General features: G+C 33.5%; 4 protein-coding genes across 8 annotated transcripts; 3 read left to right on the top strand and 1 right to left on the bottom strand.

The window, feature by feature from the left end:
• The first annotated feature begins 2,563 nt into the window (after window positions 1–2,563).
• Window positions 2,564–6,341, top strand: LOC108206012 (probable leucine-rich repeat receptor-like protein kinase At1g35710). The gene is made up of 11 exons (XM_064087872.1): window positions 2,564–2,903; window positions 3,339–3,486; window positions 3,587–3,658; window positions 3,985–4,056; window positions 4,345–4,416; window positions 4,505–4,648; window positions 4,728–4,808; window positions 4,907–4,978; window positions 5,063–5,134; window positions 5,928–5,999; window positions 6,063–6,341. The coding sequence occupies exons 1-11, from the start codon at window positions 2,819–2,821 to the stop codon at window positions 6,151–6,153; spliced, it is 981 nt and encodes a 326-aa protein (XP_063943942.1). The 5' UTR covers window positions 2,564–2,818; the 3' UTR covers window positions 6,154–6,341.
• A 1,703-nt stretch (window positions 6,342–8,044) lies between these two features.
• LOC108208204 (uncharacterized) lies at window positions 8,045–9,925 on the top strand. Of its 2 annotated transcripts, none has more exons than XM_017378706.2 (6): window positions 8,045–8,203; window positions 8,304–8,446; window positions 8,590–8,841; window positions 8,932–9,328; window positions 9,423–9,504; window positions 9,588–9,925. In XM_017378706.2, the coding sequence occupies exons 1-6, from the start codon at window positions 8,178–8,180 to the stop codon at window positions 9,777–9,779; spliced, it is 1,092 nt and encodes a 363-aa protein (XP_017234195.1). In that variant the 5' UTR covers window positions 8,045–8,177; the 3' UTR covers window positions 9,780–9,925. The 2 variants fall into 2 exon arrangements, with proteins under 2 accessions (XP_017234195.1, XP_017234196.1); XM_017378707.2 differs by having other exon boundaries at window positions 8,062–8,203; window positions 8,281–8,446.
• Window positions 9,926–10,070: 145 nt separating this feature from the next.
• Window positions 10,071–12,256, bottom strand: LOC108206755 (uncharacterized). 3 transcript variants are annotated; one of them, XM_017377150.2, is made up of 2 exons: window positions 12,056–12,256; window positions 10,071–11,034 (listed from the first exon to the last, which is right to left on the bottom strand). In XM_017377150.2, the coding sequence occupies exon 2, from the start codon at window positions 10,985–10,987 to the stop codon at window positions 10,193–10,195; it is 795 nt and encodes a 264-aa protein (XP_017232639.1). In that variant the 5' UTR covers window positions 10,988–11,034; window positions 12,056–12,256; the 3' UTR covers window positions 10,071–10,192. The 3 variants fall into 3 exon arrangements, with proteins under 3 accessions (XP_017232639.1, XP_017232640.1, XP_017232641.1); XM_017377151.2 differs by having other exon boundaries at window positions 10,071–11,031; XM_017377152.2 differs by having other exon boundaries at window positions 10,071–11,028.
• Window positions 12,257–13,001: 745 nt separating this feature from the next.
• Window positions 13,002–19,389, top strand: LOC108210042 (uncharacterized). Of its 2 annotated transcripts, none has more exons than XM_017381290.2 (15): window positions 13,002–13,165; window positions 13,414–13,892; window positions 14,365–14,442; window positions 14,618–14,673; window positions 15,435–15,554; window positions 15,668–15,738; window positions 16,411–16,504; window positions 16,610–16,819; window positions 17,528–17,779; window positions 17,992–18,100; window positions 18,268–18,335; window positions 18,450–18,519; window positions 18,605–18,679; window positions 18,779–18,870; window positions 19,113–19,389. In XM_017381290.2, the coding sequence occupies exons 2-15, from the start codon at window positions 13,572–13,574 to the stop codon at window positions 19,186–19,188; spliced, it is 1,692 nt and encodes a 563-aa protein (XP_017236779.1). In that variant the 5' UTR covers window positions 13,002–13,165; window positions 13,414–13,571; the 3' UTR covers window positions 19,189–19,389. The 2 variants fall into 2 exon arrangements, with proteins under 2 accessions (XP_017236779.1, XP_063943941.1); XM_064087871.1 differs by having other exon boundaries at window positions 13,027–13,165; window positions 13,425–13,892.
• The last annotated feature ends 84 nt before the right edge of the window (window positions 19,390–19,473 follow it).

The following is a 19,473-nucleotide window of genomic DNA, read 5'->3' as shown; positions in this document are numbered from 1 at the left end:
CATCAGCACTACTAGTTATAAGGCACCGGACTCCACCGGGGCCAGCAGCTTCTTGGGCACGCTTTCACGTGAAAAGAACGCGTTATCCTCCACCACCGCTGCGAGACGAAGGCGACGAGATTGATCCAAGATACGGCGTCGCAAAGAGATTAGTCCCGAGTGGCCCTAATCCACTTCACAACTGATCAACATGGGCGCACTCAGCGTGCAAAAACTAGAAGCCAAGGGCGTGCATGCGCATAATCAAGATTACGTTGACGATAGTCAACATGCTTAATTGTAGTGCGTGGAGTATTAGTTTGTGGTATTTGGTGACAAGCCATCACTAATATATATATAATCCATCTATTTTGGATTTGTTACGAGAGAATTAGGAGCCAGGGTTAAACATATAAGCTATATATATGTTTTTAATTTCTTGTATATTTGGCGAATTTATTTATGTGTGTACATTTTCAGTTTTGAAAAAGATGAATAGAGCATACGTGTTCATGGACAGGCCGCTGGTTGATTTATTTACCTTTACACGGTTTTTACTTATGTAATTTGTCCTCCTAATACACTTATTTTCTTTTCGATAATTTTTTGTTTGCCTTGTCCTAAGAATTTTGCAGCTAGGTTGACACGTAAGTGCACTGAGGTTGCGATATTGCATTAATATTTACATTTTTGGGAATGTTATTACTCCCGTCCCGTTGACTTTGGGCATACAATTTAAAATTCATTGACCGCATATATATGTGACCTATTTTTAAAATTTTACTTTTGCAAATAAAAATTAAAATATAAAATTTTCATTTATAAAAGAAAAAATAAAAAAATAAATTTCGAAAGTAGACGATCAATACACCTAAAGCTACGTGCCCAAAATCAACAGGAACATCTAATTTGAGGAGGTAGTATCATTTTGGGAGATTTTATTATTGTAAGGATGACATGGTGTTTGTTGTGAAGTTATTAATTGTGGCTCAAGAATCTCATGACTCCCATGACCCTTGCATCACTTCAGCCATTTCCGTCACTTCATTTAATTTCCCTCCCACGCTTTCGATGTTGCCTTCTTCAGTAACCTTTGAATAGTCATTCACTTACTCTTCATACCCCTCCGTCTTGTTTTAGTTATCATATTTTTATTTTTATTTTTGTTGGTCAAATTGACTAAGTTTTGAACAAAGATTATAAGTCATTCATTCATTATTTTAAAAAACTAAAAATTACATCTTAGATTAAATATTGTTTTGTTGATATATTTTTTTTATTTTATCAATTGATAAAATATTAATAAATTCCAGTCAAATTTTAGTCAATTTAACCGACACAAACCCAAATATGACAACTAAAATGAGACGGAGGGAGTATATCAGGAGGATATTTCTGGGAAAAAGATATCAGGTGGATTATTGCTTCAATAATTAAAATCTTTTTATTGAAACAAATTTCAAATTCAACCAAAAACCATTTAAAAAAAAACTTCGAATTGAGTTTCATAAGATAAAGACAAAGCCAAGAGTAAAACAAATTTTACATTTTGTCCCAAAACTTATCTATACTATACTATAATAAGCCAACATGGGTATAATTTGTAGTCCAAAGTTTTAGTTATATTTTTTGGTTTGGTACTCTCCTTTTGGTACTACAAGTCTACAAATATGAAGTCTATTAGTATTATATTGTTAAATAGTTTCAAATCCTAAAAACACTCATAACAATCCATTATCATATAATATTTCATTAAAAAAAATTATAATGATGTTATGAATAAAATTATAAATATACAAGTTTGAAATTCTTCTTTTAACAAGAATTTTCATATAACTCTTTTTAACTTTAACGTGTTCTATCTCAATATAAACATGAACCATTATATAACACTTTCCGACTCTAATCTTAAAAGTTATTGTTGTCAAAAAATCAAAATTACAAAATTATGTTGAAATTCGATTCATTTACTAAATCTTTCAAAGGTATTATACGATCGACTATGTTTGGAAAAGATTTGAATTTTCTGATTTTTTTATTTTTAAATTTACGTGACTAAATTCGGATTAAATGTACTAAAATCCTGTGTGTGTTTGTCTGTATTAGGGTTTGTCCATTTTCAAGTAATCGGGTGAAAATATAGTCAGTTAAATAATATAATTAAATTAAAATTCAATCCGTTAATTCTAAAATACTAATAAAATGCTGTTAAAATTTAAATTATAAATAATAAATTACAAACTATATACCCGCCCGTGCTTCGCACGGGTTAAAGGCTAGTATCTAAAAATTGAGACAGATGCAAAAAGCTAACAATATTTACGATAAACAATTAACCTGTTTAACTAGTGTTGCCTAAGAGCAAACGAATAAAAAGATATAAAAATAATCTCGTCTTATTTTTTTTGACAATATATTATCTTAATATGAAAAAATAAAATTAATTATTCAATAATTGACCAAAATGATTAAATTTATTTTATTAATTTAAATAAATTTAAATACATTTAAATAAATTTTAATATATACGTTTTTTTTAATCAATATGCTATTTCACTTCCTTTGTGGGAGGTAGGCCCAACGTGAAGAAAGCCCAGATTGGGGAGTAAGTTGAAGTTCGAAAGTAGAAACTACTATACACTATAGAGGGGAAGAGGATAGATCTATAGAATACAATAAACAAAAGCGAAGTGGTGGAGTAACAAATTCACCGACGCGGGAGATCTATAAACTACCGCACCACCATAGTTGACAATTTAGCCTTCAAATTGGCATGAACCTAACGCCGATTATATTCTCTACACACAAATAATACGGGAGAGTGATCTGTGCTTCAAGCATGGGAGTTAAATGTGCATTTCAGTTGATTCTTATGCTCGCTTTGCTTTTCAATGTCGCTCTCTGCAAAACGATCAAGCGTGATGGTAATCTCTATTCTCTCGATTCGATCTGCTACTCATTTGCTCTCTTTACTTTACACTGCCTGCGTATATTCAAATAATCATCATTACTTGTCCCCGGCTGTGTAATCTGTGCTGCTTTGTAATACGAATCGCGTGTTTCTTATTTATAGGCTTAAATTAGGTTTTGCTTTCTTTTTTTGAATTATTAATACTAGGTTGAATTCTGTGTTTGCAGCTTTTATAGAATGAGTGCTATTTGACTTTTTTCGTAGTTATACGAGTTTATGTTTGCTATGAAACTCGCTTGATCTATGTGTAATTGAGCACTACTGGGAGTTGTGCATCATTTGGTATTCGTTTTTGATAGTTAATACATCTGTGTGTGTCATAATAGGTGAGTAAGGTTTTATTAGCATTTTTTGCACTTTGTTTAATTTGTGCATTTTGTGAATGCAGTGAAAGCTCTTAATGAAATTAAAGCATCTCTTGGGTGGAGGGTTGTGTATTCCTGGGTCGGAGATGATCCTTGTGGGGATGGGGGTTTACCTCCTTGGTCCGGTGTCACTTGTACTACTCAGGGTGATTACAGAGTAGTTACTGCATTGTGAGTGCCATTTTTTACTTTTAATGCTGAATGGAAGCCCATGGATATGTGTTTCTTTATGCCATGAAGGGTTTTTGATGTTGAGTTTGTTTAATTTTAGGGAAGTTTATGCAGTCTCTATTGTCGGGCCTTTTCCTACTGCGGTCACCAATTTGTTGGATCTTACAAGGCTGTAAGTTCCCCACATTTTTCCCATTTTCCTTTGGTGTATTGTTGTTTTCTTTCCATATATTCTCTGTTGTTTATGAAAAGGGTTTTGCTATATTACTATATTCTTTTTGACACATGGGAAAAAGTAACTCTCACGGCAAAAGCCAATTGATACTTGTATTGTCACTAGTATAAAAAGAATCAACACTCATATATAGTGTAATGGAGGATTATTATCTTCAGCTCTTGTAAGCTTGATAATTAAGAGTAATTTGAGTAGCTCCCAGAAAAATATAATTCAAAAATGTTAGCTCTCTCTTTTCTTAATTCCTTCTATGAAACTTGCAGGGATCTGCATAACAACAAGTTGACAGGACCAATTCCACCTCAAATTGGGCGGTTGAGGCACCTTAAGATACTGTAAATTTTTTACTCAGAGCTATTGATATCTGTCTATTGCCTTTTTATAATGTTCATATGATTATATTAGTCGTGCAACTAGTTCTTATAATATCCAATATGTAGAATATGATTGTATAATCCTAGACACATAGGAACAGATATACATATTATATACACACCTGTAGACACATTTTTGATTTTTTTAGATGATGATTAACAAAAAGGCAATAATGCTTTAAATTGTCAATTTTATTCACATATTACAGTGTTGTTTGTACTTATTACTAATACGTTCTCACTTCCCAGTAATTTAAGATGGAATAAGCTTCAAGATGTCATTCCTTCTGAAATTGGTGAATTGAAGAGTCTAACGCATCTGTAAGTAAATTCAGCATTTTGTGGTTATTATGTTCAGGAAAGGTTTTTACATAACTTGTGTATATACTAACATTTTAAACCCCTGCAGATACCTGAGTTTTAATAGTTTCAAGGGGGAAATCCCTAGGGAGCTTGCGAATCTTCCTGATCTGCAGTACCTGCATTTACACGAAAATCGTTTGATCGGGCGAATTCCACCAGAACTAGGCACTTTACAAAAACTACGACACTTGTAATGATCTGTCTCTCCTGATCAACTATACCAAATTATTAGGTAAAAGTGTTCTTAATTTGGGTTCTCGTTTTGCTAGGGATGTTGGTAATAACCATCTGGTTGGCACAATAAGGGAGCTCATACGTATTGAGGGATGCTTCCCAGTCCTACGAAACCTGTGAGTCTGCCTTTCGATGTTCTTACGTTAACTTTGCCAATATAACTTTCTTTTTTACTAATCGGAAATCTTGCGTCTCCTTTGACGCAAATGTGCAGATATCTAAATAACAATTATCTTACTGGAGGAATTCCAGCACAAATTGCGAACTTGACAAATTTGGAAATCTTGTAAGTAAACACATATTATACGAGTTTGCTGCAGCGTATTATTTTTGTGTCAAATTAATTATTACAAGGGGATTGTGGCTTCAGGTATCTATCTTTTAACAAAATGTCTGGAGTAATTCCACCTGGACTTGCTCATATTCCGAGATTGACATACTTGTAAGTGTTTCTTCGGTTTTCATTATGATGTCTGATTTGATACTTCTTAGGAAACGGCATAAGAAATTAAGTACTAAAGTTGACATTTGCACTTATGATGGCATATAATTTCAATGCCTAATTTTGATTATTGTAGTGAATAATTAGAGAAGTAAGAGTTCACAGTCGAAAACGTTACCTTCTAGATTTCGAAATTTATCTGGATCATATTAAACAACTATGGCTAATAAAATTGCATCTGTCTTGTTTGCTAAACAGTGTATTATGTTCTTTCACTGTGTTGAGAACATATTTCCTATGTTATTGCATTTTATCTTCAGTTTCAAATAATTTCTTAAGTACATATATTTTATTATTGAGTTTCCCCTTCTTCTTTGCTAAATATCTGAGTATCTTATTTCTGCTACCTAAGTTGATGCAGTTGAATATTAATTAACAAACATCCGGGAAAAAAAATTCAAAATTTTCATGCACTTCAGTAGATCTTTTTAACCTCAATCCCAAGGTTTATGACATCCTGCTGTATCTATCAGAGAGTTTGATTATAAAAGACGGCTCCGTTTGTTGAAATTAAACTTGAACATGCATTGCTGCAGTTTTTTTATTCAATACAAGTTTGTTTGTTTTTTTTTATGAGTATGGAGGGAGGGAAAAATAATATAAATCATTTCCTTGACCTTTGTCATGGACTCGTGGGTAAGGAGTGGTGAATTCACCACTCGTGTTCAGTTGTGACTGGATAACAAATATTATGCTTCAACATATTCTAAACCTTATATTTTGAAATTTTTAGGTACCTGGATCACAACCAGTTCAGTGGAAGACTTCCTGATGCCTTTTATAAGCATCCATTCCTCAAAGAATTGTAAGTTTCTTCCTTTGTTTGCTTCTAGGGAACTCACTTTGTGCTAACTGATTACTATTACAGGTACATTGAAGGAAATGCATTCCGTCCTGGAGTGAATCCAATAGGTGTTCATCAAGTCCTTGAAGTGTCTGATTCAGATTTCTTGTTTTAGTCACCATATGAAAACCCAGCATATAATTCCTGTATAAGCACCGATGAGGCCAATATAAAGATCAATTTTGTTCTTTAAGTTCCTGCAGCCCAAATTCAAGTTATATTTGGTGTTGCTAAAATTCCACTGGAGTCACGTTGTAATTGTATGAAATTCTATAGAATTGCAAATATTTTTTTAAGCTGCTCCATGTGTATCTTTGAACTTTTCATGCAGTTACAGTAACATATTATACCCAACAAAAAAAGAATGGCATCAGTGAATGAGTCTGTTTTCGTAGATATAGTTTTATATTACATGCAAGATCTCGTGGAATCATTTTTGACCTGCAAGAGCATCTCCAAGAGTATTTAATATTTTAATAGATTGATAAATATATAATAAATAATTATTATTTTTATATTATATTAAAGTACAATTTAACAATTATCTCTATTTGTAGTTGTATAATAGTTTAATACTCAAAATTTATTAATAAAGAAATTATATAAAAAAGGTGGGAAATAACGTGAAAAAAGCAGTGTTCTAAAAATCCCTGATTTAACCGATAAATCCCCGATTAATCCCCTGAAAGGTCGACCACCGATTCGATTTTTGAAATTCGATTAATCCTTATATATATTTCTTAATGGAAGTATATATAAAAAATTATTAAAATTAAAATACTATATTACTTTAAATATGAATAATTATAGAGTTTATGAATATAGTGAATATATTAGTTACTAAATAGCTAAGATAATAATAACTGAATATTAAATAATATTTTAATATTAAAATAAATCCGATTTTCACTCCGATTAATCCTTCCGATTAATCCCCGATTTCTGATTAATCCCTGAATCGGTAGCTCAACCGATTAGGTCCGATCCCCGATTTCTGTAACACTGGAAAAAAGTGAATATTAACATTTTCAACCATGTAGAATTTTTGGATAAAAATCATTAATGCATATTATAAATATAAAATGTAGAGATTATGTAAAAAAAATTCAATTTCAGTGGTATATTTTTCTTGTTTATGAGCTATATTTGTTAAACTAGAAAGAAGGCACATTATTCAAGTAATATATTCTATTTATAACAATTCAAAAATATTAACAGAATATTATTTTTGAAATATACCCAACTAATATAGTCAATAACATCGGAATACAATGTCTATTCAACAAATTTTATACAACTACAATTTAACCAATCAATTTTAACCAGCGTCGAAAATGTTGCTAACCATTATCTACAGATAAAAATGAAAGGGATGAAATGGAACCTAATTTTTGGGTGAAATGGTTAGGACTCTCTTAGCAATGATATTCTATATCATAAACCTAAAATTTGCAACTTGGAAAATCATATAGTTAATTTCTTGGACGTGCTCCTAACTATAATTCCGTCTCCTCAAATTTTCAAATTTTGAAGAAAATTCGAACAGTTAACCTCAGTTCCAAAACAAGATCATACACTATTTTAAACAACAAACAAATGATTTGCGAGGCAAATTTTGTATGAACTTTTCAAATCAGAAGATTTTTTCTATTTCAATAAAAAAACAAAACAAAGGAATATAATACTATTATCGAATTTATTTTAGTATCAAAAGTGAACAGAACTTGATGCATATTTCTAATAACAATGTTGGACAGTTGCCAAGCTAACTAGGTAGATGGAATTGTGGCATCTCCATATGACAAAGAAAATCCATCAACCTTTTATCCCACTTTGAAGATATCCAAAGCTGAAGAAAAGGACTGCAGAAAGGTCACTCCACAAAGCTGCCAATCACAATACAAAGGTTAAGCATTATTCCAAAGAAAGAATATTTTACTTCAATTTTTAATGATTCAGTCAAGAAGCCTCCCATGCAGATTAAGCATATTTGATCCTGTCTTCTACTCAACCCCCACTTATAGCATGTCATCAAGCCCATAAGCATAACTTATTCCCCTGCACTTCTCCTTCATATACACACCTTTAGACTGTTAAACAAACTATCAAGAAGAGACAAATTCGACACAGTCCCTAATAATGGAGACCTTAATTAAGCAAATGAGGTACATAATCCGTCCACTATTTCACATATTACATGCATGTTTACATTTTTTAGTGCTCACTATACTAAGATCAATAGTATACAATGATGAATATTGTTAGGGCGAAATATTCTGGTGTACAGCAGCGCAATAGGGACAATCCTGGCAGGGTGAGATTTTCTGATGTGGAATTGGAGAAAGGAGATGCTGAAAGTACCAGAGACCGAAGAATCCCACCCCAGAAAACTCAGTCCTTCAAAGGAGGTATGTAAAGCTATCACTTTCTATTAAGTTCTGTTCTCGTATACTAATGGCATGTGATGCACGGTTTAGAATTGGATCATATCCATGCTGGCTTTAACTGTTACGTAATTTAGAACATGACAACATAATATTTGGATTTTCAGACAAAAAGAAAAGCTGGCTCAATAGACAGTTTTCTGGACAAATGAATCAGGAATACAATTTCTCAGATAGTGCCGAGTACCCAGCTGCTGTTGCTGCAGCTGCGTATGCCATTAAAACCATTGAAGACTTGGGCATTGAAGCTCAAAAAAGGGAAAATGCTGCGTCTAAAACCTTGAAAAAGATCAGGAGCAAATCAGAAGATAAATTCCCTAATGTCACAGAACCTCGTGCTGACCCGAGAAAAGTCTCAGGTAAAACATTGAAATTAAGAGGTCAAGTAATTTAACAAACATGCAAACTCAAGTGATACTCCTAATTTATGACAAATTGTTGAATATCAGATGAAGTTCAAGAAAAAAGGGTTCCCATCACCACATCTACAGATATAAATATACCAAAAGAAGTCACAGCTCCAGTACCATCTTTCAAAAGAATTCCTACTAGTGCAGATGAGCAATTTAACAGCATTGATGCTGTTGAATTCAAAACTACAGAACCCAAAAGGACAGATGTTTCTGCTCCAAGGATAAAAAAGACTCCAACTTTTCCTGAGAAGAACTTGAACAGCACTGGGATTGGAAAACCTGAATCTACTTTTCCGAAGTCTGATCATCAAAATACCAAACCAGCCACATTCCCGCCAACTGATACCAAAGGACAAAGTTCAGCTAAACCTGGCATGGAAAACACCAAGGCAGATGCCTGGGAAAAAGCTGAGATGGCTAAAATTACTGAACGGTATGCAACTTCGATTAAAATCCATTTATTCAGCTACTTTTTACCTTTTAGTTGATACGTCTATCATAATCTTATTAACAAAAATATTTTTCAGGTATGAAAAGTTGAATGCAAAGATTTTTGAGTGGGAATCTAAGAAGAAAACAGCAGCCAAGCGCAAGATGGATAAGATAGAGGTTCCGCCTTTATATCATATACTATTCTGAAATTAAAATGTAAGGATATGATTTTATAAACTGACAACCTACTTAAATTGCAGAGTGATCTGGAGAAGAAACGAGCAAAAGCAATGCAGAAGTACCGAAGCAAAATGGCCATGATAAATCAGATCGCAGGTGGAGCAAGAGCCAAGGCAGATGAAAATCGAAGACATGAAGAGGTTCAAGTGAAAGAGAAAGCAAACAAAATTCGAACAACAGGGAAATATCCAGCTTCATGTTTCTGCTTCTGACTGAAATAAGTGCAAGAATGTCTAACAAGGCTGAACTTGTTCATATTACAAATTTCTAATAGTTTGAAAATTATGTTGTCAGTTACAGTATTTTATATTCTTGTATGTATTTTGTGCTTTATGTGACAAGAATAACGGGAAAACAACTTCTTGCCATGAGTTACTTTTTCCGATATAACACCACTGATACTAGGTAACACCATTCATATAATCAAGCATAGGCCTAAAACTTTATCCACACATTAATTTGGAAACAACGATGAAGATACACACATATAACAACATCGAAGCTAACTAAAAAAGGAAGCCACCATTTTAAATATATACTTTGTAGAAGCAAAGTTTATTCAAGTATAACATCACAGAAGTCTCAGAGTCTAGGATACATATCTATAACTATACAAAGGAACATTTCACATGGCAAATTCTCTTGTCAGCCAATCCAAGACAGGATATGCGAAGTACAATACCAGGAAAGATGGGACTGCAAATAGAACTGTAACTAGCAAATACACAGCCAGGATGACAAAGCTGCAGGGTATTGCAAAAAGAACAATTGCGAGGAGCAGGATAATGAAGAACATCTTTAAAATTAAGCGGATGAAGAAATCTAAGGGTTTAGGAAAGTTACGAGGCCTCTCCAGACCTAGAAACCTAGCGATGCCATTACGGCCATTATTGTTTGACCCAGACTGTCCCAAGCATAGAGGTCTTCTGGTATTAATACTTGCAGAATGACTTCCAGTAGATGCTGTGCTTCTTGAGGAGCAACCCACTTGATGATCCTCAGCAGCAAAGGAAGCGGACTTCATCCTGTCATTATTCAAGTTCTCTAACATCCAAAGGATAAAGTAATTCTTAGAAGGAAACTTGAGGTTCCCCTTGTAAAGCAGTCGCAAAGTTAACAGATGGCACCAAGGGCACGAAATAAAAAACGGAATCCGGACTTTCTGATCGGCGACTTCAAACGAAGCCAACTGAAGCCCTAGGAGGCAATTTTTGCAGAGTGTGTGACCACACCATAAGACATATGGAACATTCTCCACAATATTAAACGATTCCCAGCATATTGGGCATTCCATGCCCTCTTCTGAACTGTCATTTGAGCAGGTCTCATCATCTGAAGATTCTAAACTAGCTCGACCTTGTTCTGTAGAGCTCTTCTTGAATCCTGCGCTTCCAATGGCCTTTGAGATAAAGCCCCACATTGCAGCAAAGAGGCAATCTTGATCGATTAGGTAAACAGTGCCTGCTACTATTATGAAGCTCAAATAAGAAATTTTATTGACATGACTTCATCCAATATCTTACATATAAACCGGTTCAAGAGACTGCAACACAATTAGCACTTGGATCGAATATATCATGTACGAAACAAGATCTAAAATCATACTTAAGTACCTAAGAAAATGTATAGATGCTTATATTAAGTTCAGTCCCAACTTATATTCTAAACCTCATGGATTTAAAAAATGCTCAAAAACATTATACTCATCAATGCACTCTGAGTTTCAGCCTTTACACACATACACATACAGACAAACAGATAACAAGATCCAAAGATCAAGTCTTTTTGACACCTAAATTCTAGAACAACAGTAGATATTAGCAGTTAGCACTTAGTTTAAACTGAATCCTATAGTTTATGGACAAGAGAAGTATGCAAAAACACAAAAGTTCTCATAAATTGCAGCTTTAAAATCTCAGCCATTTACACATAGACATCCTGCACAAGATAGACGAAATTGAATAACTTTTATCCATCAGGCCACGAGTTCAGACCCCGTAAACAGCCTCTTTGGGCAAAAATAAATTAGGCAAGCATGAGTATGATAACTCCACTCTCCACACACATGCTACTGAAAAGTCTTGAGCATCAGCCACAAACTTAATGCTAACAAACAGATAATACGAGGTAAAATCAAGTCTCTCTAAGAACTACGAACACTAAATCATTATATATGCATCCATCTACTATTCTAACACATGCCAACACATATCCTAAATTACATAAGAACACAAATCTTCAACACATTACAAACAATCGTGTAACAGATTCTCATCAGAAGATAATTCACATGGTGATCAGAGACTGAATATGTTTAAGCATTATATTAAAGAACATCAAAGGTCCAAAAATACTCATAATAAAATTGAAGGAATTCACCGTGTAGTAAAATATTAAAAAGCATCTAGTAAAAAAGCTACGAAATTGCAAAGCAGATAATAAGAAGAGCAGACAGCTTTAAACAAGACATAGAATGGATCATACTTACAGGCGTGATGTGAACCTGGAAGAAAGAAGAGATCGTTTCAGTCTTTCTTGCTCGCTCGCTCTCGCCCCCTCTCTCTAAACTAGACTCTCTCTCCCCTCTCGCCCCCTCTCTCTAAACTCTCTCTCCCTCTCCCGTGAAAATTCTAGTAGCCCCCCTTCCAGCTCCGTCACTCCTCACCGTTCAACATTCTTTTTTTAACACACTCGTTTGTACAACCGACTTGAATAACAATTTATGAATCTCAGAAATTGAAATATCAGAAAACAACGATAATAATATGAACGAGTTATTTTCTCAATCGCAATAAATAATTAAAAGAAAATTTATGAGAGGCTTGTATTTTATATTGTATAATATTAAGAAACAAAAGGAGTTTTCGCATGCCAAAATAAGGTGAGAGTGCGAAGTTTAATCTGAAAAAAAATACTAAATAAATGATAACATCTTAAATTTAAGATATAATTTATAATTTCCACATTTGATTGAGATGTCATCATTTTTTCTGTCATATTCTAAGAAATTCTAATCTAATTTCTGAAAATATATTTTCAATTAACTATATACCATATACATATTATTTTTTATTTAAAATTATTCTTTTAATAATATATTATATACTCCTTCCGTATCTTCTATTTTTTTACAAATTTTGCGATTGTTTGGCATGTATTTTAAGATATATATAAATAAGATTTTATAATTTAATTTTAAAAGTTTTCTTCTTTCAAAAATATTTAAATATTAAAATTTTATTTTAAAATAAATTATATACCCGTAGGTAAAACAGGGGACAGATTGACATTGATTATTGAGTACATGTGATAAATGAGGGGCAGCAGTGTAATTGAGAAGAAAAAAAGGGACCAAATATGAAAATACAGAAATATACAGCAGCTTCCTCCAGCTAGGCCAAGATGTATACAGACAAACAGCCCCATAATCATAGACGATAGCAGTGGCAGTTTATTTTTTTTTACTTAATTATTGCAATAAATAATTTAAATTAAATATACGGAGGCTGTCGTCTTTGGTATACGAAGCAAGCTCATCTTCTTCGTCTTCAACTCTCTTTCTTCTCTCTTTTTATCAAATTTCACACGAATCTCAGAGGTATATTCGCTTCTCTTCGTTTATTTATCTTTCTGTCTTTCAATCAATTCACAACTCTTCTCTAATTATGCTCCCCCAATCTGTATGTATCTGTATATATAATGTTTCATGTCAATCTTGATGCAATATTATCAGTCACTTGTTCTATTGACTTGTCGCAAATTGAGTTAATTTAGATGTGGAAATTGAAAACCGTGTTTTTGATTTTGATTACAATATGTTTCGATTAATATGATTTTGATGTGTAGGTTTCCATCAGGTTTGGTGGTGTCTAATGAGCTGTTTGTATTTAAAGAAATTTCTGATAATTCGAGATTTAGAGGAGCTATTAGGAATAGAGAATTAGAAGCTGTGTGTATATGATAGGGTTATAACAACAACTAGGAGAATAAGAATAGGAGTAACTATGTATAGGCCTCTGCCGACTAGCGCTACTCAAAGTGGATCACCTTCGGAAAGTGGTGGCGAGACTGTGGTCACACTAGATCAAGTTCCTTGTTGGAGTGACGCTGAGTTTAGGTTATCTATTGATGCTGAGAATTCCGGTTATCCGAATTCTTATTTCCCGGATCCTTTAGCTGCTGCGTCATCTGGAGGAGGTGAGAGTGGGGTAAATGGAATGGTTTCTAGGTTTCCTGTTGACCAAGAGATTAACTCCAAGATTTATTTGTGGAGAGGGAATCCTTGGAATCTTGAGGTGGATGCTGTTGTCAACTCCACCAATGAGGTGAGCGGAAATTGTAGCTTGATGATGTTTATATGGTGTTTTTCCTCTTTTTTATGTAATCGGGAAGATGATGTTACTGTCTGTAACTTCACACCTCCTGACATCATAATATGTTCTCATAAATGCTCAGCCTTCTACAAATTTCTTCTGTTTTCTTGCCTATTTGGTTTGTTAGCCTGAATATTGTTCTGGCAATTGTCTAGTGCTCTACTTAAATAACCAATTCTAATGCATCAAAGCAAGTAAATCAGGGATTAACCTGTTTCTGTTGTGTATTGGGAGACTAATTACAAAGTAATCCTGTCACTCCTGAGCAAATGGTTAAAGTCATTCTAGTGAGTTGGTAGCTTATTTATAATTTGACCTTTGTCAAAGCCTATAAAGCAACAGTTAGTGAGGGCATGTTGATCTCATACAATATCGATGGTCTCAAATTTTTATAATCATAAGATCAATTATCGATGGTTGACAGAACATGGATGAAGCACACAGCAGCCCTGGTTTGCATGTCGCTGCTGGACCTGGTCTTGCTGAAGAATGTGCAACACTAGTAAGTTACATCAATCAAATATGCATTTAGGTTCAAGAGCCTGTAATATTTTACTAATAGATTAAGCTTTCGACTTTTGTTTATACAACTAAACATTGAAGGAGATGACTCTTTTTTGGCAGCAAGTCATATATGTTCAAGTTGAAAATTACATCACAAGTTATTTTTTTTATAGGGTGGCTGTCGCACAGGCATGGCAAAAGTTACCAATGCATATGACCTTCCAGCTAGGTGGGTATATTTCTACTTTCTAGTAGTACAATTACATGTATTCTTGTTGTTTATATATATAATGTTCTATAAAATTATACTACTGGAATGACAAATAATTTGCAACTTATCTTCAAATGTTAGTTATTAGACATGCCACTTAACTAAACATTTTAGTCGTATACGTGTTTTGAATTCTACATTTGTAAAATCAAAATTTACTATTCAATGTAATATGCCTAATCGTTAATATCTACACCAACTACAGTGAAGTTTTGTATAAAAACAGAAATTCATTTCAAATGACAAGGGTTGTGTTGTTATTTTAAATTCTTAAATTTATGCTTATTCAATGCCTTAAAATTGAACCAAATTCATATCCAAACATGTCATTTGTACAATATTTAGAATTTCAGATGAACTCCAATTTCTTGAACAGGCCATAATGTAGTTTTTTTCTGTGCTCCTTTAACTGTATTTAATTGTCTATTGGAAATAGAAGAGGTTGAACTAATTTAGTCATTATGAACTGGAGTTGCAGTTGTACATATTGGACGCCTAGTAATTAGAAATTGACATAATGTAAGACCTAACTTTGGCATGTGTCACCAAATTCATGATCCCGGTTTGTTCAGCAATTTTGACATATCATTTCCTGATTATATTTATATGTTAATTTGTTAAAATTAACTCATTATGTGGCTACTTGAAGCATTCTTTAATGTGCTCTTCAGTTTAATAATTGGTCAAACACTGAATGGAGTGTCTTTTTCCATTTTTAGGAGAGTTATACATACAGTTGGCCCCAAGTATGCAGTTAAATATCATACTGCCGCAGAGAATGCCCTTAGTCACTGTTATCGATCTTGCCTTGAGCTTCTCATTGAGAATGGTCTACATAGGTAATTTGGTGTACTAGCTTGCGTCCGTTGACTTGTGACTACATTCCTTAATTTATTGCTCGTATTACATCTACAGTCTCGAACTTACTATATTAAACATTTGACTTTTTCAGTATTGCAATGGGATGTATATACACGGAGTCCAAAAACTATCCACGTGAACCAGCTGCTCATGTGGCAATAAGTAAGAATTTGATATTGCTGTTGTCTTAAAAAAGTAACTTTATGTGCTAGTTGATCACTTATCACTGTATTAAGAGAAAGAAGAAAGGAGCACAAGAAATGTATGGATGATTAAAAGTCCATCAGCCAGTAATTTTGGACATAATTTATGTCACTAAAAAGATTATATCTCATTTTCTCTCTATGTTGGGCAATATTCATTTTTTTTGCTACATTTACCTAAGTTGTAGGGTCTTATACAACTTTTTAACTTACTCTTACATTTGTTAAATTAATATGTTTTTTTAAAAGAAGTTGAAGTTTGAACTGTTGATCCAGTCAAAATCCTTTGTGGCCATAGCCTTTTTTATTATTATTCTTTAACTCTGATATTGTTTTTGCACTTCAGTTAAAATTATGCTCATACATGCTCATTACTATTACAAAATTTTGATAATATGTTTGTATGGTTTATCTTAGTGTAATTTAATCTAGCTCCCTTGTTGGTCATTTTCCGTTGTCCTTGACTGTTTAGTTTACTCAAAAGCCTGCATGTAGGAATATATACTGAGGTTATGCTTGTTATATATGATAATCCGAAAATGTTTGTGTGTATGCTTGATGTTTTTTACACAAAAAATTATACTTGTGCACTATTGCATGTTCTTTGTTTCTTACCTGATCAATTAATCAGGAACTGTGCGGAGGTTCCTTGAGAAACAGAAAGATAAAGTAACAGCTGTTGTTTTTTGCACAACAACTTCATATGACACTGAGATATATAAGAGGTATGGCACTGATCGAATGAATATGAAGAATATCTAATCCTGCATAACATCAATGAATAGTTATTGTTAGTAACCTCAAGTTCACTCTATCTTTTGAGAATCTAGGTTGCTCCCACTTTATTTCCCACGTGACAAGCAAGAGGAGGAGGTGGCCATCTCCAAGCTTCCTGCTGATGTTGGGGATGAAAATGGCGAAACAACCATAGATGAACGCAAAATCAGAATAAAGCCTTTGCCCAAAGTGAAGAAGTCTGTTCCTAGGTCTTCTCAATCTCCTATGGATGTTCCTGTCAGTGAAGTTGGATTGGTCAGACGGTTAGTCAACCTAACCTATGCTAGAATGAGTGCTTTTAATTGTGTACAGGAATTTTGGAAGTACTTGAATGGCTGCCATATCTTGTTAATATAGATAATAACTACAATTATTAGACCGGGGAAAAGGTAACGCCAATCCAGGGATCGTGCATTTCAACATAAAAAATTATGTGGTGGCAGCCATGTCAGCTACATCTATATCATTTTAGGATTCTTTGGAAAGAAATTTGGGTACCAAGAATTTTCCTTCAAGATATGTTGATTGGCTTGATAGCTCAGAATTTGTGATTTGGCGAATCTATTTATTCATAAGCTTTGTTTTTGGACTCTGTTTCTAGTAGAGGTGGAGGATGGCAGTAGTCAAAGTTAATGTGGAACCACATTATGTAATAAAAAAATAATATTCTGTTTTCATTTTCATCTCAGCTGTAGAATATCAAATAAACAATATAGTGCTTAACAAATCACCAGTTATGATAACTAACGGTGTATTCATTAGTCTTATGTGCAGAGTTGTAGACTTTTAGACTAAATTTTATTGTTTTAAGCCTGAACGTTATTAGATGGATAAACAGTTTTCCTGAATGTATTAATGTTTTCATATTGTATTATATGACATTATTCTGATCATTGTGCACATTGCTCCGTTTTATATGCTGGACAAACATCAACAGATCATAAAAGAAAAAACCTTTTCTTCTTCATCAGGAACTCTTCGTATTTGGATTCTTATCTGGATCCTACTTTTATGTCCCTAATAAAGGATCCAGATCAGAGACGCAAGGAACAGTGGGAGAAAACAGCTCAAGCACAGAATGGGTTTAATTTTGCTAAAATGCTTGGATATGGTGACATTGGAGGACCTCCCCTATCTGCTGCTGAAGAATATTCACTTCATTCTAGATATCTCTCAAAAGCAAATTCTCTTAATCTTTCTGAGATTGCAGAAATGAAAATTGTGTGAGCAACTTTGACCTTTTGATCCCAGATCGTATATTTTTATATGCTCTGTGAATACATGCCAAATCTTATTCACTCTTTACTTAGGCTCAATCATTGAGTTTCCTTCACCTCACTACACTGAAGCTTCTACCGGAGTTTCATAGATTTGTTTGCATCAAGAGTATTGCATACTTACATTCAGGAATCTGTTATTTATCTTAATTTTTCAGTTACCGAGGTGGAGTTGACAGTGAGGGTCGGCCAGTAATGGTTGTGGTGGGGGCACACTTTCTTTTACGATGTCTAGATCTGGAACGGTTTGTGTTTTATGTAGTAAAGGTAGTCCAGTGATAATGTTCATTGATTTGTTATGATATAGAACTAGTAAATTAATTCAAATTGAAATAACTTTTTGCAGTCAGATCATTCATCTTTAAGCCAGTAATTAGAGTGTTGCTACTTGCTTCATAGACCAATATAATGTTTTTTGAGATATTGAATTTCAGGAGTTTGAGCCCTTGATGCACAAGCCTTTTTCTATTGTGTACTTCCATTCTGCAGCATCTCTACAGATGTAAGGCCTCCTAATGTTTTTGGTTGATGTTTTAGTGACACTTACATTCTAATTTTATTTTATTTTTGAGCTGTTAAAACCAACTTCGTTACTTCTAAAAAAAAAATTGTGTAGGCAACCAGATTTGGGATGGATGAGAAAATTACAGCAAATACTTGGTCGAAAACTCCAACGAAACCTACATGTATGCTAAGCTTCATATATTTTGCCAAGCTTCTATTCACCTGTGTCCTGAGTTCTGATATGTAATCTATCATTTGGTTTTGTAGGCTATATATGTGCTTCACCCTACTTTTGGACTGAAAGCTGCAATTTTCGCATTACAGCTATTTGTTGATGGCGTTGTATGTATTACTGTCTCTTACAATTACTATCTATAACTAAACCAGAACTTGTACCCTGTCCTCTAAAAGGTTGTTCAATTTTTGGAACATGATATTTAGGTGTGGAAAAAAGTGGTATATGTTGATAGGCTTTTGCAGCTATTCAAATACGTTCCTCGGGAACAGCTTACTATTCCAGACTTTGTGTTCCAGTGAGTCATCTGTTTGAATTTATAATTTTCTTCTTGTAATCTAGTAGAAGATATAATGAATGTAGATAAAAACAATTGTGGTTTTTTTATTAGTGACTCTATTTATTATATACTATGTCCGGAGCCACTATTCCCACATCAATGTCCTGTTAATATTAATGTTCCACTCTAAATCATGGCTCTATGACTGGTTTAGATTTAGTAGTGATTTCTGTAAGCTCCTGGTGAATTTGTTATTGCAGGCATGATCTCGAAGTTAATGGAGGAAAGGGCCTTATGGTGGACCCCAGAACGAAGTATGTTTATCAGCGACCATAGTCATCTTCCTGTTCAAGCAATTGTCTATTATTCTTTTAATTAGCTGAAACTTTAGAGTGTAGGGGGTTGAAATTTTTATACTTATCGTGTATCATTATTTGCCATTTTTTGCATTTTTCAAACCTTGTATCTAGAATTCAGTATATTCTTTTTTACATCCCCTTGTATCTAGAATTCAGTATATATTATTTTTTACATCCATTTGTAACTTCTCTTGTAGCAAATTGATTATCATCCAACATAGATTATCAACCATTTTTATATTTGTTCTTGTTAACAATGTGT

This window comes from Daucus carota, chromosome 2 (assembly GCF_001625215.2).
Source record: "Daucus carota subsp. sativus chromosome 2, DH1 v3.0, whole genome shotgun sequence".
NCBI classification, from domain to species: domain Eukaryota; kingdom Viridiplantae; phylum Streptophyta; class Magnoliopsida; order Apiales; family Apiaceae; genus Daucus; species Daucus carota.
Note: the sequence above shows the minus strand (reverse complement) of the source record. Positions and strands in the feature narration are given on the sequence as shown.

What these genes read in the sequence shown, in the direction of transcription:
- LOC108208204 (XM_017378706.2), top strand. Translation starts at nt 8,178, where the DNA reads ATGGAGACCTTAATTAAGCAAATGAG. An exon ending in ATGGCTAAAATTACTGAACG is followed by an intron (nt 9,329 to 9,422) that starts GTATGCAACTTC and finishes AATATTTTTCAG; the next exon opens with GTATGAAAAGTTGAATGCAA. An exon ending in GCAAGATGGATAAGATAGAG is followed by an intron (nt 9,505 to 9,587) that starts GTTCCGCCTTTA and finishes CTTAAATTGCAG; the next exon opens with AGTGATCTGGAGAAGAAACG.
- LOC108210042 (XM_017381290.2), top strand. Translation starts at nt 13,572, where the DNA reads ATGTATAGGCCTCTGCCGACTAGCGCTACTCAAAGTGGATCACCTTCG. An exon ending in AGCTGCTCATGTGGCAATAA is followed by an intron (nt 15,739 to 16,410) that starts GTAAGAATTTGA and finishes TCAATTAATCAG; the next exon opens with GAACTGTGCGGAGGTTCCTT. An exon ending in ATTCCAGACTTTGTGTTCCA is followed by an intron (nt 18,871 to 19,112) that starts GTGAGTCATCTG and finishes TTGTTATTGCAG; the next exon opens with GCATGATCTCGAAGTTAATG.
- LOC108206755 (XM_017377150.2), bottom strand. Translation starts at nt 10,987, where the DNA reads ATGTGGGGCTTTATCTCAAAGGCCATTGGAAGCGCAGGATTCAAGAAG.
- LOC108206012 (XM_064087872.1), top strand. Translation starts at nt 2,819, where the DNA reads ATGGGAGTTAAATGTGCATTTCAGTTGATTCTTATGCTCGCTTTGCTT. An exon ending in TACAGAGTAGTTACTGCATT is followed by an intron (nt 3,487 to 3,586) that starts GTGAGTGCCATT and finishes GTTTAATTTTAG; the next exon opens with GGAAGTTTATGCAGTCTCTA. An exon ending in TTGAAGAGTCTAACGCATCT is followed by an intron (nt 4,417 to 4,504) that starts GTAAGTAAATTC and finishes AAACCCCTGCAG; the next exon opens with ATACCTGAGTTTTAATAGTT.